A 15,016-nucleotide genomic window follows, 5' to 3' on the forward strand; every position below is an offset into this window, starting at 1 on the left:
CCGACGGAGGCGCCGAGCGCCGCGCCGCGTCCCCAGGGGCCCCGTGCACGCGCAGAGCGCCTCTGCGGCCGAGCGCGGCGTGGCACTTGGCAGACGCTCCCTGGCGCGGGGGCGGGGGGCCCGCCGTCTGGGAGCCCCGAGGGCCGCCTCCTCCCGCCCCTCGCCCGGCCCCGCGCGCAGCCTCCGCCCCCGGCCTAGCCGCCCGGCCCCCAGTCCCGCCCGCCGCTCCGGGAGCCCGGCCCGCCGCTGAGCCCGGCCCGCCGGCGCGCCCCGTCCGGGATGGGGCGCCTGGACGCCTGAGCTGCCGCTCGGCGCGACCTCCGCGCGGGGGAAGGAGCCGGCGCCGCGCGGCCGCGCGAGAATGGAGGCGCCCAGCGGCAGCGAGCCCGGCGGTGACGGGGCCGGGGACTGCGCCCACCCGGACCCCCGGACCCCTGGCGCCGCGGCGCCCAGCTCCGGCCCCGGCCCCGGCCCGTGCTCGGCCGCCCGGGAGTCGGAGCGCCAGCTGCGCCTCCGCCTCTGCGTCCTCAACGAGATCTTGGGCACCGAGAGGGACTACGTGGGCACCTTGCGCTTCTTGCAGTCGGTTAGTGTCGCCCGGGAGCACGGGGACAGCTTTCCCTCCAGCCGCTCGCCCCGCTGTGTTCCCCACAACCTGTGGCTGTGGTCCCCGTGGGTGGAGAGAGTAGCCTCGGGGGCGCCCCGCGGGGCGCGCGGAAAGCGAGGGGGATCCAAGCTCCTCCAGAGCTGTCCCGTCCCCTCCTTCCCTGGGCGGCGCACGGTCCTGCTCCGACGGGGGCTCTCCCGCACTCCACTTCCCCGCGGCGCGCGCTGTCCTTTTGTCTTTTCTTGCCCCTCCTCGCCTTTCAAATAGTTTTAAAATTAGTTACATCCGCGATGCAGGGGCTTGGGGACCCCGGCGCCGGGAGCTGGTGCTCCTGCGTCTTTTTGCCAGGAATAACTTCGCGCCCGGTGCACCACTCGTCTAGGACAGACCGTAGGAGCCCCAGAGCCCAGCGTCCCTGCGCGTTGATGGAGTAGGATATAACCTGAAGCTCAGAGGAGGGACGGGGATTGACAGAACCCCAGAGTAGAACCCGCCATGCACAGGTTTTTGCTGGAGTTCAGGGAGAGTGGGTTTCGAACTCACGACTCGGCAGTCCAGGCTCCCTAACTGCATCCACCCCCCAACTCTCCACCTCCAAGTGCAAAACCACGGCCTCAGACTTAGTAAAATAACAACCGAGCACTTACTATGTGCCAGGCACCTTAAATGTGTCATTAATTAGCAGGTTTAACCTTCACAGGCGTCCTATGAAGTAGGGACGAATATTTCCCCCATTTTTAATAAAAAAAAATTTTTTTTTGAGACGGAGTCTCCCTCAGTCCCCCAGGCCAGAGTGCAGTGGCGCAATCTTGGTTCACTGCACCCTCCTCCTCCCGGGTTCAAGCAATTCTCGTGCCTCAGCCTCCGGAGTAGCTGGGATTACAGGCACGCGCCAGCTACCACTGCCGGCTAATTTTTGTGTTTTTAGCAGAGAGGGGGTTTCACCATGTTGGCCATGCTGGTGTCGGACGCCTGGCCTCAAGTGATCCGCTGACCTCTGCCTCCAAAGTGCTGGGATTACAGGCGTGAGCTACTGGGCCCTGCCTCCTTCTGTTTTTAAGATTGGGAAAGTTTAGCTCCAGAGAGGCCGAGTAGCTTGCCTGGGATCGCACAGCTGATTAAGTGGGGGTACTGGGCTTTGAACTGGGACGATCCCAGCTAGTGTTTTAAACCCCTATTCTATGCTGCCTTTAGCTTTTGCTTTTTTTTCTGTGAGAGGGAGGAAGGGGCCACTTCCCTACTCTCCTAGGAAGTGAGAAAAGTGGCCAGGGGGTGGAGGGGGTGGATGGGGGTGGGACAGGGCAGAGCCTTGGATGGAAGTTAGGAGACTATAAAGGCTTTAATCTCCGTGCCTCCTGCTGGGGCCTCATTTACTCCCCTTCTCTGCTCTAGGAAGTCTTTTAATCCTGGTTCAGGAAGGGCTGGTGTGGGGGTGGCTCTTTCAAAGACCCTAGAGCCAGGCTCTGTAGCTCCCAGTCTTTGGGAGAAAGAGGGAGACTCTGAGGTCCTCTGGGGCTCCCCATGGCTTAGGGGTGCAGCTGAGGCTGTGTGAGATCAGAGTTCCACCTCAGGAGGAAGAAAGCCCTAGACTAGAGCCCTTCTGCCTGTGAAAGGAGATGTACTGGGGGAAGGGAGGTGTGGGAGAGGGGGTTGTGCAGAAGCATTGAAAACCATTTGGCCAAAGGACGCTTCTAGAAAGGGCTGTAAGAATAAGGCAAGATTGGCTTTCTTTTCCATCCCTTCTTCTCTCATAGTTTCGGGGGGTGGGGCGGGGGGAAGAATTTGTTCAGTTAGAAGCTGGCAGTTTCTGAATTAAACGTGTAGATAACCCTGGTGTCTATAAGCAATGTCAAATTCTAGGGAACTCCTGACTTCTCCTTCTGAGCCACTCCCTGCTCCTCTGCTTGGAAGAGAAACAGGAAATACAAACCAATTTTTATATTAATGGGAAAGAAAATATACCTCTCCCTCCCACGCCCCTGCCCTAGATGGTTTATTTCATTTTAGAACAGATCTAGATTGTGTTTGAGTTAACTGTGGTTTTAAATCGTCCACGTGTAGAGTCGGAGGAAGCTGGAATAATGGAAATTGATTGGAGCCAACCATTCTTATTATTCAAGAAACAGGAAAAAAAAAGATTTCTCTACTTTCACATGATCTCTTTGACACTTTATATTTGCTGACTTCGTCACATTTTTCTTTTTGTATCTGATATGTTAGTTCTGAGATGAATTGATTCTGACTTGGATGTGTGTCTTGGACCAGTCATGCTACCTGTCTCGACCTCAGTTTCCACACCTGTGAAACAAGGAGGGGGAATCCGGGCTCCCTTTCTGCCTTGTCCTTCTGTGTGTCCCCAAGCTGGTGCCAGAAACAGACGGATTGTGTAACCTGACCAGCCATACGTTGTTTGTGAGCCACCAGGAGTCCTTTCTCATCTTGGCCCGTCAGGAATGGCCCCTAAACATCCCAAGGCATTTTCGTTTTCAAAACTAACCTGGGGCTTAGAGCTTCTGGAACTGCTAATTACCAAGGCTTTCCATGGCTACAAGGCTGGCAGCCTCAGGTTGTGATTCTCTTCTGTCTTCCCACTCTCTCTTCTCAGCCTTTATATTTGCTAAGGGATTTTCTCCGCTGTCTCTTGGCTTGGAAGAATGCACGGTAATCCCTCCCTGCTTTTATTTCCATGTGGTTAGAGGCAGGCCTTAAAGGACCACCCTGGCCTCCGTGTGTCCCTGGTGTGAAGGCCCCATCAGCTCATGGAAACCGTGGAAACTAACCCCCGTGATAGGGGCCATGTGTGACTTCTGTCCTCAAGGAGAGGACAGTGTAATGGAGGTGGCCAAATGGGTGTTTTTAAAAAAGCAATCTAAGTACAAGGCTCTGGAGCCAGACTGCTTGAGGTTAAGTCCTTGGACTTGTGACCTTGGGCAAACACCTTAACCTGTTTGAGCCTTATTTGTAAAAAGAGGGATGGTAATAGGTACTATTTTATAGGTTTTTTAAAGAAGATAAATGAGTTATAGAAATTGATGTAAAGCACTTAGAACAGTGTCTGGCAGTAGGGTATATAAATATTTGTTATTATTGTTGTTATAGGAAAATTAAATAGTACAGATAGTTAGGGTTATGGAACTTCAGCATCCAGAGAGCCGAGGTGATCAGGGAGGGCTTCCTGGAGGAAGTGAGGTCTGAGTTAAGTCAGCACTGAGAGGAGGATGGGGGCTGTGAGTGAGTTTCCTTTTGACCCCCTAAACTCTGGCCACAGGAACCAGTGGTTTTGTTTGGTTCCAGGCCGAGGGCTTTGTGGTTCCTCCAGAATCTCTCCATCTTTCCCCATCTCCTTCAGGAACTGGGTTGCACTCCCTCCCTCATCTCCAGGGGGTCCTCTGAGTTTGGTGTTTTGTGTGTGTTTATTAAAGAATCATGAAGCGGCAAGGACAGCCCTTTCATAGAGATGCTGGATCAGTCTTGGGGGAAACAGTGCCCGGGGTTTTGACTCAGAACCTTGGCTCGAATCGTTTCGAAGCCCTGGCTATGTGGGGTACTCCCCGTGTGCTTTGGGCAACGTTAGTCATGATGAAAACAATGATAGTCATTGCTATGACTGCTTTGATTCATCACTTGCCATTCTAAGCACTTTGCGTGTGTCAGCTCATTTAATTTTCTCTACGAAGGGGATGCTGTTTTTATCCTCATTGAGAGGTGAGGAAACCGAGGCAAAGTGAATCTAAGTGAGCTGCCCTGGGTTAGGTGGACACCATTGCCAGGATTTGATCCTAGGCTGCCTGCCCCAGAACTCATGTGCCCAGCCACTTCATAGACTGCCTTTGGCTCATCCAAGAAGGGCTTGGCACATGATTTATTAAGGTGGCAGAACTGGGATTTGAACCCAGGTCTGTGTGATGTTTCACCTCTGCCTGCGCTTCCTCCTGTTATTTCCCCTCTGTCACCCCCGTTCTTTTCTCCACTGAATGGGCAGAACTGTGGACGGATAGAAATGGCGGGCTGCCGAGTTCTTGCTCTGGGCTCCGGGTCTGTGCATGGCATGAGGGTTGAGTGAAGCTCTGGAGTCATGCTGCTGGTGTTCAAATGCAGGCTTTCCCCCACTGGGACTGTAGGTGACCTTGGGCTGATCACTGACTTGCTCGGTGTCTCAGTTTCCCCATCTGTCCAATGGGCACAGTGTAGCATCTGCGTCACAGGGATGTGGTGAAGCTTGGATGAGCCTGAGGTCAAAGCTGTTAGAACAGTGCCGGGTGCACTGGGTGTTTGGAATGCTGTGCGGGTATTTTGGGGGATATGCAGCTCTTTGGAGCTCAAAGGCCCCCCCCACTCCGCTAGAAGAGGCTGAGTAGGCCTTGGGCCCACCTGCCAAGGGGAGGCACCTCAGGGGCAGGTGCCAGTCACTCCCATGATGGATGTATCAGCTGGGCAGTGGTCGGAAGAGAAGAGAGGGCCTGGGGGAGTGGGCAGAGGCCTGTGGGTGGGAGTCGGTCAGTAGCTCCTCAAAGGTCTCCCCGTGGCTGAGGACAGAGAGCTGTAGAGACATAGAGGGTCTGCCCGGAACCGACCGGGATGGGGTCTCTGAGGAACAGGGATTGTGGGCAGAAAGCTCCCAGAACGCTTTCTGTGGTTCCGCTTTTTGGAGGGAGGAGACCAAAGTTTTTCTCTCATTGGAGCTCCGCTTGCCAAACAAGAAACTGTGGTTTTTTGTTGTCACTATTTTTTTCTGTTTTAAAAGATTCTGTACTCCTAGTCTCACACTGGGGAGAAATGCCACGGGTTGGGGGGGGTGGGGGCAGGTCTTTGATTCCACAGTCATTGAGGCAGAGGGATCTCCCCAGTGACTTGCGGGGATTTCCGCGTGGTCTTCGTATGAAAAGTAGGATGCTGAGAGGTATATGTAACACAGTTCTTTTGGAAAATAAACAATAACCATAATATACACATGTGTGTTGTATGTATAAGGTGACAGCAGGTTGGAGAAAAGGATGGAAGAATGCGTATCTTAGGGAGAAAGGCAACCAGGAAGATAAGGAAGTAAAATCCTGTTTATAATACCCTTTTCATATAAAATTATACATATGTATGTGAATATATTTTTTAAGAAGCTGACAGGAAGAATTGTATTTTCAACATGGTTTTTAGATTAATGCAATAGTAATAGTGGTAACAATTTGCTAATATTTATATACTTGCAAGCCCTGCTTATAGTTCCTTATGGATTAACTCAAAAGTTGCAGGTATTCTTATGCTTCCTGTTTTACAAATGAAACAGAGACACAGAGAGGCCGAGTCAGTTTCCCAGGGTTACACAGCCTGACAGAGCTGGCAGTTGGACCCAGGGAATGAGGCTGCCTGGCCCACATTCTTCACCACTATCCTGAATTGTGCCAACATGAGGCTGTGTTCATGAGCAAACTTACCAGCCCTGTGAGACCTCCGGGCTGCCCAGGTGGGCAAGAATTAAGTCAAAAAGTCCACCTTATTTCAGTTTTCAGATGCCAGAGAGCCTGGGACAGGCCACCTTGTGTTGGACTCATCATCGTCAGGAAGTCAGTGAAAAATCTTTTGATGATAAAAACCTGAGTGTCAGCAGGATTTAGATGGGTTACATTTTTTTTTAATGTATGGCAGACAGAGAGCTCTGTACAGGTAAAACCATGAAGATATGAGACTGCTTTTCTCTGCGTGCAGGTATGTGTGGGGCATCTGCTGTATATCCTGGGCAGTGTTCTGGGTCACGAGAATGAAGTCATCAACAGGTCCTTGTCCTTATAAGAAGGACAACCCCATGGGGATTCTATGACTCATTCTTCAGACAAGCCTTCTGGAAGCCTACCTACTTTTATTCGGGTGTTTGCCCTGGTAGCAATTTAACTGTCACTTTAAGAAGAGGTGAATGGGGTTGGTGTCTCTGGCTTTTGAGACTTCAGGGCACCCCCTTCTTGGAGAGAAAGATACTCCTTTATCAGGCCAGAGAGCTGAGACCTGTTGGGCTTGGGGCCACTCCCTTTGATAAAGAAACCCACATCCTATTTGCTTCACAGCCACTCTCCCTTAAAGGTTTTGCAAGAGTTAAGTGTTTGAAGCAGGTCATGCCTGGCTGCAGGAGAACCTGACCTCTCAGATTTTGGGGGCGTCTTTTCTTTTTTTCCAACAGACGCAGGCGTGCTGGCTGGAATACTGGAGGGAGGTGGGCGACAGGGCGGGCTGCCCCTCAGACCGGTGTGCTGTGTCCCACAGCATCATTCCCCAGACATGGGGCCAGGTCAGAGCTGATTCCTGCCCTGCATTTCGGAGATCTTGAACAGAAGCCAGGTGGGTCATTGGGTCTCCTTGTTTTGCAGGTGACATGAGTTGCATCCCCAGAGGGGAGGTGAGCTCCAGTTAAGGGCAGTAGCCACTCCGTTTGTTAGAGTTCCATCCCCAGAGACCTGGGAAGAGAGCTTGGTGGCCTACATCCTTTTCTGGGGTTTGTGTTTTAGCCGGGATCAAAAATCCCTCTTTTTTTTTTTTTTTTTTTTTTAAAGATGGAGTCTTGCACTGTTGCCCAGGCTGGAGTGCAGTGGCATGATCTTGGCTCACTTCAACCTCTACCTCCCGGGTTCAAGCTGTTCTCTTGCCTCATCCTCCCGAGTAGCTGGGACTACAGGCACGTGCCACCACGCCCAGCTAATTTTTGTATTTTTTAGTAGAGACAGGGTTTCACCATGTTGGCCAGGCTGGTATCGAACCCCTGACCTCAAGTGTTCTGCCCGCCTTGGCCTCCCAAAGTGCTGGAATTATGGGCGTGAGCCACCGTGCCCGGCCAGAAGTCCCCCTTGAAGAGGTTTCACAGGGGTCATTTGTGGCCCTAGCAGTTGGTCTGGAGTAAATCCCACTAGTCTCTAAGCCTTCAGCACTATCGACATACGGGGCTGATCATTCTTTGCTGTGGGGTTGGGGGGGGCTGTCCTGTGCATTGTAAGATGCTTAGCAGCATCCCTGGCCTCTACCTACCAGATGCCAGTAGGACCCCTCTTCCCCAGCTGTGATAACCACAGAAGTCTCCAGATATTCCAAGTATCCATTAGAGGTGGTTGGGCGTGAAGAATAGCCCCCAGTTGAGAACCACTGGGCTAAAAGCTCCTTTGACTACCACCTGTGCTCCCAGACTGTATGGGGGCATTAGCATGCCTGCGTGGAAATACGTGAGATGTGTTTACGTAAGTAGCATAATACGGTTTGCCCTTTTCACCCAGCAGAGTGTCTGGGAGGCTCCCTCTCTTGCGGTTCATGGTTTAGAGCGCAGACTCTTGAGCCACCTGGCCTGGGTTCAGTTCCTGGCTCTTCCCCTGTGTGACCTTGGGGATGTTGCTTTGCCTCTCTGAGCCCCGGTTTCCCCATCTGCGAAATGGGGATGACCCCAGACCTCCTAGGGTTCCTCTAGGGAGCGAGTGCAGTGATTGTGTGCGGGCTCACCCCTCCTCCCGGAGGAAGTCCCAAGGCAGAAGCGGAGCCCTCCAGCCTCCCAGCCCTGTGTGGATTTTTAAGCTTATTTTTATTTTCTTGGCTCCTTGAGGACCAGAAGGGTCTGTCTGCTCTTCTTTTGTCTTGTGGTTGGACACTCAATCTGTGTTTACCCGCCTGGTTCCTTCCCCAGGGTGGAACTGACAGACGATCCCTTGATTCTGGGCCAGGGGAGGCGAGGCTATTTCAGGCTGGCGGGATTGGGGCTGCTGAAAGCTGGTGCAGGCAGGTGGCCATCGGCCGTCAGGACCCAGGGTCTTGTGCTTCCCCGCTTGCCGGGAGGGTGGGTGGCTTCTGTAAGGAGCATCTCTCAGGAGGAGTGAGGCCAGGGTCGGGGTGTGGGCAGTTGATGCTTGCGTCCACTAATCCACTTATTCATTCAATAAATGGCTATTCAGCACCACTGTGTGCCAGGCACTGTGCTAGGTGCTGGCATGTGGCTGGAACAAGACAAGGTCCCTGCCCTCAGGGAATCTTCAGACATCGCAAAAAGAAATCCCTTGAGAAAAGGACCAGAGTTGTCATAATAAGGACACCCACTGAGGCCTTGCTGTGTTCCAGGTACCGTGCCACATGCTTCTTGAGCCCTTGCAACAACTCCCTGAGGTCAATTTTGCAGATGGGGAAACTAAAGCTGGGAGAGGTTGAGTAACTTGCTCAAGTCCACACAGCTGGGGAGTGGATGCAGACAGAAGGAAATAAAATGAGGTTATGTTTGTGACAGGGATGGTCGCATCTACTTTAGAGGGGATGGACAAGGAAGGCTTTTCTGGGGAGATGACATTTGACCAAGTCCTGAAGGAGGAGAAAGAGTCCCTGGTGGAAAGAGTGGAGAAAAGTGTGTTCCAGGCAGCGGGGGCAGCAGATGCAAAGGCCCTGAGGCAGGACTGTGCCAGGCTTGTTTGAGGAACAGAAAGAGGCCAGGGTGGCTGGAGGGGAGAGTAGGGGAGATGAGATTGGCATGTTACAGGGTCCAGGTTGCATGGGCCTCAGATGCATGGTGAGCAGTTTGGGTTTTATTCCTGGTGGTGTGAGGAGCCACCAGACTGCTTTCAGTTGGATATGGCATAGGTCATTTGGTGACGTGGAAACCAAGACTGTACAATGGTCTTACTAAGGTCTCAGAGGGGAATGGGTGTACCTTCCCCTCCCACAGCAGATCCCCTGCCTGTTTCCAGGCTGTTCTGTGACCTACGGCTGGTTCTGTCCTCTCTTTGGATGTCAGCTTTCCTGTGGGTACTGTGTCACCAAGTAACCAGGGCAGGCTTCCTGGAGGAGGCCAGTGGAGCCAACCATACCCAGAGAGGAGTCTGGGCCCCCATCTATGGCCAGAATGTGGATGAGATGTGAAGGCAGCTGCCTCTGGGCTGGGAGAGCTGTTGATGCGAGATGAACCTCTGCTTCCTGAGACAGAGGAAGGTGCCCCTTGTTTTCTGTTCAGGAAACTCATTTGCATAATTAACAACTGTTTGGCGGGATCGGTACTCCACCCTCCGGGCATAGGCATCATAACAGCACTTCATCATCTGTTAGCTCTCACCTCTGCCCTGTGGGGGAGGGATTTTTCAGGCCCACTTCTTGGGTGAGGAAAACAGCTGCAGAGAGGGGAAGTGGCGTACCTGAGGACACGCAGCCGGGAATGGCCAGGACCATTGCAGTTGACTATTTTGATCTCTCCCTCGCCTCCCACATTCTGTTCTCCTTACGCAGTCAGAGGGATCCAGTGAGACCTTAATCAGTTACATCTCACTCCGTAAAAGCAGCCCTTAGTCTGGCCTGGAATGTCGCACAAAACCTGCCTCTCTTGGCTCTCCCAGCTCTTCTTTTATTACTTCGTTACTCCTTTTTCCCCATACAGTTTTAAAAACTGAGATATGATTCACACATCATAAACCTCACCCTTTCAAAGTGTACGATTCAGTGGTTGTGAGTATATTCACCAAGTTGCGCAGTCATCCCCACTATCCAATCCCAGAATCTTCTGGATAGCTCTTAACCCCCACGTCCACTTCCTCCAGGCGCATTTCCCTTTTCTCAAATGCACCAAGCATGCACCTGCCTCAGGGCCCTCGCACTTGTGCTATCTGGAATGTGCTCCCCTCCACCCCCCAGTGTCCCTGTGGCTCAACCCTCCCCCTCCTTCAGGCCTTTGCTGAAAATCCTGTTCTTGACTGGGACTTTTCTGACACCGCACATCCCCACCTCACCATTTCTTCCTTTTCTTGCATTGCTTTTTTCCTGCTAGCTAACACACTAGACAGTTTACTTATTTATTGCTTATCGTCTGCCTCCCTCACCAGCGTGTCATGCCACGGGCATGCCAAGAGGATAGAGATTTTGATCTCCAGCACCAGCAACAATGCCTGCCACATAGTAGATGCTCATTAAATATTTTTTGAATGAAAAAATTGCTTCTATACGTGCCTGTGTTTTGTTACATGATGTGATTGTTTTGAATTATGTAACTGCTAAGCATTTTTGTGCAGACTTCTGGGGACTAAGATGGCCTGGTGTCTTTTGACCATGTGGGTATGTGTGAGCTGGAGGATTTGAAACAGAAGAATTTTTTACTGTGTGGCATTGTGCTCAAGTGCCAGGGGCCTAGCCAGATTGTCTGGGTCTGAATCTTATCTCTGCCCCTCAGCAGCTCTGTGACCCTGGGCAAGAGACTTTCCCTCTCTGAACCTTGGTTTCCTCATCTATAAAATATATTGAGACACTTGGCTCACTGCCTGGCACCTGAGTAGGCCCCGGTAATTAGTAGAGGTTATTTTTAAGCATTCTGTTTTAGAATCTTAGTATTTCCCTACTTTTTGCACAGGGACAGTTATAGCATCTCATCTTGAGCACACTGCCTGAGATCCTTCCTGGGACTTGAAATAAGTAACTGAATTTATTTTGACCAAGTGGTCCCTTGCCCTGGACATTGGTCTCTGCACTCTGAAGGCAGTTGGGAGTAACTGGGATGGCTGTAAGTTGGAGCTAGAAGATGCTGTTCACTCTCTTCTCCAAACAACCCATTCGAAGATTGAAAAAACAGATTGATGTCTCAAAAACACGACGGCACCTTCCATTCCCCTGCTGTGAAATCCCTCCATGAAGCTGAAAGGGCACAGAACATACTGCTCCCCACTTTCTGGGTGAGGCTGTTGCACATCCTGTTTCATTTACAGCCTTGTAGTTTTGCAGATGAGGAAACTGAGGCCCAGAGAGGGTGAGGTCACTTGCCTGGGATCACACAGAGATGGCATATTAGTTATCTGTTGCTGCCAAACAAGTTACCACACATTTAGTGGCTTAAAATAACACCTGTTAATTACCTCGAAGTTTCTGTGGGCCAGAAGTCTGGGTGCAGTGTAACTGGGTTTTCTGCTCAAGGTCTCTTGAGGCTGCCATCAGGGTGTTGACCCGGGCTGTGATCTCATCTGATGCTTGGAGCGAGGAGGGGATGGGGGCATGGGAGGCATCTGCATGAGGTTGTTGGCAGAATTTAGTTCCACATGTTATGGAGCCGGGGTCACCATTTTTTGCAGGGTATTGGCTGGTGATCACCCTCACTTCCTAGAGGTGCCCTTGAGTCTTCGGGGTGTGGTCCTCCCACAACATAGCCACATCATGGCCAGCAGGTGAATCACTTGCTTTGAATCTCTTCCTTTAGGAAGGGCCTAGAAGTGTGCTTGTACTCTTCTCCCTGCTTTATCCCCCACAGGCATCTTTTAAGCCTTTGCCTGATTAGGTCAGGCCCGCTCAGTCAGCTGATTTTGGATCCTAATTATATCTGCAAAATCCCTTCGCCTCTTCATTTACCAAACACTCGCACTAACAGTCCCACTTACATGACTGTTAATGGGAAAGGATCCTCCAGGGCGCAGACACAGGGGACAGTAATCCTGGGGCCATCTCAGGGTTCCACACACCAGTGATGGTCAGTGGTGGGTTTGAACTCAGGATTATTCTACTCCAAAGCCCATATTCGTGACCACTGTGCTTTACTTTATTTACTCCTTCTCTGGCCCTGCCCAGAGTGACCCCTGAGTAAGGTGAACTGATTGGCTGTTGGCCTCATTCTGGCTCATTCTGAGTGAGGCAGGGCAGGTGGGCTGTATTCTGTGGTATGGTTTCCTCTTTGGTAAGACCTGGTCTCTCCAACACAGTACACAGACCCCCACCATCTCTCTTTTTTCTGCCGCCCAGGCTGGAGTGCAGTGGCTGGATCTCTGCTCACTGCAAGCTCCGCCTCCCGGGTTCACGCCATTCTCCTGCCTCAGCCTCCCGAGTAGCTGGGATTACAGGCGCCCGCCACCGCGCCCGGCTAGTTTTTTGTATTTTTTAGTAGAGACGGGGTTTCACCGTGTTAGCCAGGATGGTCTCGATCTCCTGACCTCGTGATCCGCCCGCCTCGGCCTCCCAAAGTGCTGGGATTACAGGCTTGAGCCACCGCGCCCGGCCCTCTTTTTTCTTTTTCTTGTTTTCTTATTTTTGAGACAGAGTCTTACTCTGTTGCCAAGGCTGGAGTGCAGTGGTGCAATCTTGGCTCACTGCAACCTCCGCCTCCCAGGTTCAAGCGATTCTCCTGCGTCAGCCTCCCGAGTAGCTGGGATTACAGGCGCATGCCAACATGTCTGGCTAATTTCTGTAATTTTAGTAGAGACAGTGTTTTGCCACATTGGCCAGGCTGGTCTCAAACCCCTGACCTCAGGTGATTTTGTCCACTCGGTCGACTCCCAAAGTGCTGAGATTACAGGCATGAGCCACTGTGCCCGGCCGCCCCAGCATCTCTTGAAATGATTTGCCAGTTGGGTTGTTGAGGTTGAAGCCAGAGCATCTACTCCATCCTGGTACCCCCTTTACCTAGGAGTGTGGGCTTAGACCTGGCCATGAGACAGATGCCTAACTGCTTTCTTCCAGGGGACTTTTGCGCCAGATGTTGTCTGCGCTGTTTACTCTGAGGGTGGGGTGGGGAGTGAGGAAGCCATCTGATTGCATTGATCTCCACATTTTAGGGCTTTTCCAAATAACCCATTGTTTAGTGATTTCCAATTTAATTCTATTGTGCTCAGAGAATATATTCTGTGGGTTTTCAATCCTTTGAAATTGATTAAGACTTGGTTTATGACCCAGCAGGTAGTCTACCTTAGGGACCATTTCATGTACATTTGAAAAGAATGTGTCTTCTGCTATTTTGGGGTGCAGTGTTCTACACATGTCATTTGGATCAAGGTGGTTGGTAGTGTTGTTCAGATCTGTATATGCTTACTGATGCTTGGTCTCCTTGTTCTGGTAGTTATTGAGAGAAGGCTCTGGAAGTCTCCATCTGTGACTGTAGATTTATGTTTTTCTCCTTTGAGTTCTGTCAGTTATTACTTTTTGCATTTTAAAGTTCTGTTGCTGGAAATACGTGTTTATGATTATGTCTTCCTGGCGAATTGACCCTTTTATCATTATGAAATATTCCTTTTTATCTCTGATAATGCTCCTTGTCTTGAAGCCTATTTTGTCTGATATTGCTATAGCCATGTCACCTTTCTTCTGCTTACCGTTTTCCATTTTTTTCCTTTCTGCCTCTGTGTCTTTATATTCCAAGTGCATCTTTTACAGGCATCATATAGTTCGGTCTTGCTTTTCTAAATCCATTCTGACAGTCCCAGCCTTTTAATTAGACTGTTTAGCTTATGTATATTTAATGTAATTACTGAGAGGGTTGGGTTTAGCTCCAACACCCTGCCATTTCATTCTGGTTTGTTTGCTGGGGACATGAACAAGCACAAGGAGTCCTCTTCCTCCCCCATCCTCGCTCTGCTGGAGTGGAATTTGGAGGTTAATCGAATCCCAGCTCCTTATGATGGCTTAGAAGGTATCATGTGATCCAGCTTCGGCTCACTGTGTAGACCTTGTCTCCCTGCCTAGCTCGTTCTGTCCTGCCCCGGCCAGATTTTTTTCTGTTCTTGCACTGTATTCAGCTGGTTCTAGCCTCTAAGCCTTTTCCTTTGCTGTTCCTATTACCTGGAGCTCTTGGAACCCTGATTTGTACCAAGGGCCCCCCTTTCTCTTTCAGCTCTCAGCTCAAGTGCCACCTCCTCAGATAACCTTCTAGTCCCTTTCTCTACACCACTGCACTGATTTTCTTCTTGACCCGTCGCATCCTGGAATTATCTTGTTGATTTATTTGTTTAGTATCTCTCTCCCATTAGAATATAAGTCGCATGAGGTCACAGCCCTTGTCTGCTGTGTTCATGGCCAAGTCCCTGACGATTTTAATGGGGACTTTGTTAGCATTTGTGGAAGAAATGAATGCATGAGCAAAAGGGGCTGAATGGGGCCCACTCTGTGGCAGAGGCCTTCCTGGGCTTGACTCTGTCTTGGGAGCGTGAACCCCCGTGTGGGGGCAGCCACAGCCTGGGCTCCTTGGCCTCCTGCCCTTACCACACCAGCGAGGGCAGAGGGATTGGAAAGTTTTATTTGCCATGTCAGGGAGCTCTGGGTGGTCTCAGCCACCAGCCAGTGGCCCACCAGGATGTTGATTGGGTGGTTTTAAAGATTTATTTCCCCTTGAACACAAAGGTAGTAAATACAGTGGAGGTGTGAGTGTCAAAAGCACATTCCCTTATGTCTATTCAGCTACAGGCGCTCTTATGGAACTCAGTATGGTAAAATGATATTTTGTGTATATACCTGGCTGCATATATTATTCATTTCTACATACATATGGTGCTCTAGGCACAAAACCAAACATGTTGTATTTCTGGGCAATTTAATACATTTTTTTGGAGTTAAATTTTTGATAACTTTTTATTTGATCACTCCCCCTCTCCCTTTCCTTTCTTTTCCCCTCTCCCCTCATGCACACATGCATTATTATTATTTTGATCCATTTGAGAGTAATTGCAGAGAGGA

General features: G+C 50.9%; 1 protein-coding gene across 1 annotated transcript in view; it reads left to right on the plus strand.

Annotated features, from left to right (window-relative positions):
- Positions 1-211: 211 nt before the first annotated feature.
- Positions 212-15,016, plus strand: part of PREX1 (phosphatidylinositol-3,4,5-trisphosphate dependent Rac exchange factor 1) — a 204,676-nt gene continuing 189,871 nt past the window's right edge. The window contains exon 1 of the mRNA XM_050807428.1: positions 212-586. Coding sequence (XP_050663385.1) covers positions 362-586 — 225 coding nt within the window. The 5' untranslated portion in view covers positions 212-361. The remainder of the gene's footprint in view (positions 587-15,016) is intronic.

This window comes from Macaca thibetana, chromosome 10, assembly GCF_024542745.1.
Source record: "Macaca thibetana thibetana isolate TM-01 chromosome 10, ASM2454274v1, whole genome shotgun sequence".
Taxonomy (NCBI): domain Eukaryota; kingdom Metazoa; phylum Chordata; class Mammalia; order Primates; family Cercopithecidae; genus Macaca; species Macaca thibetana.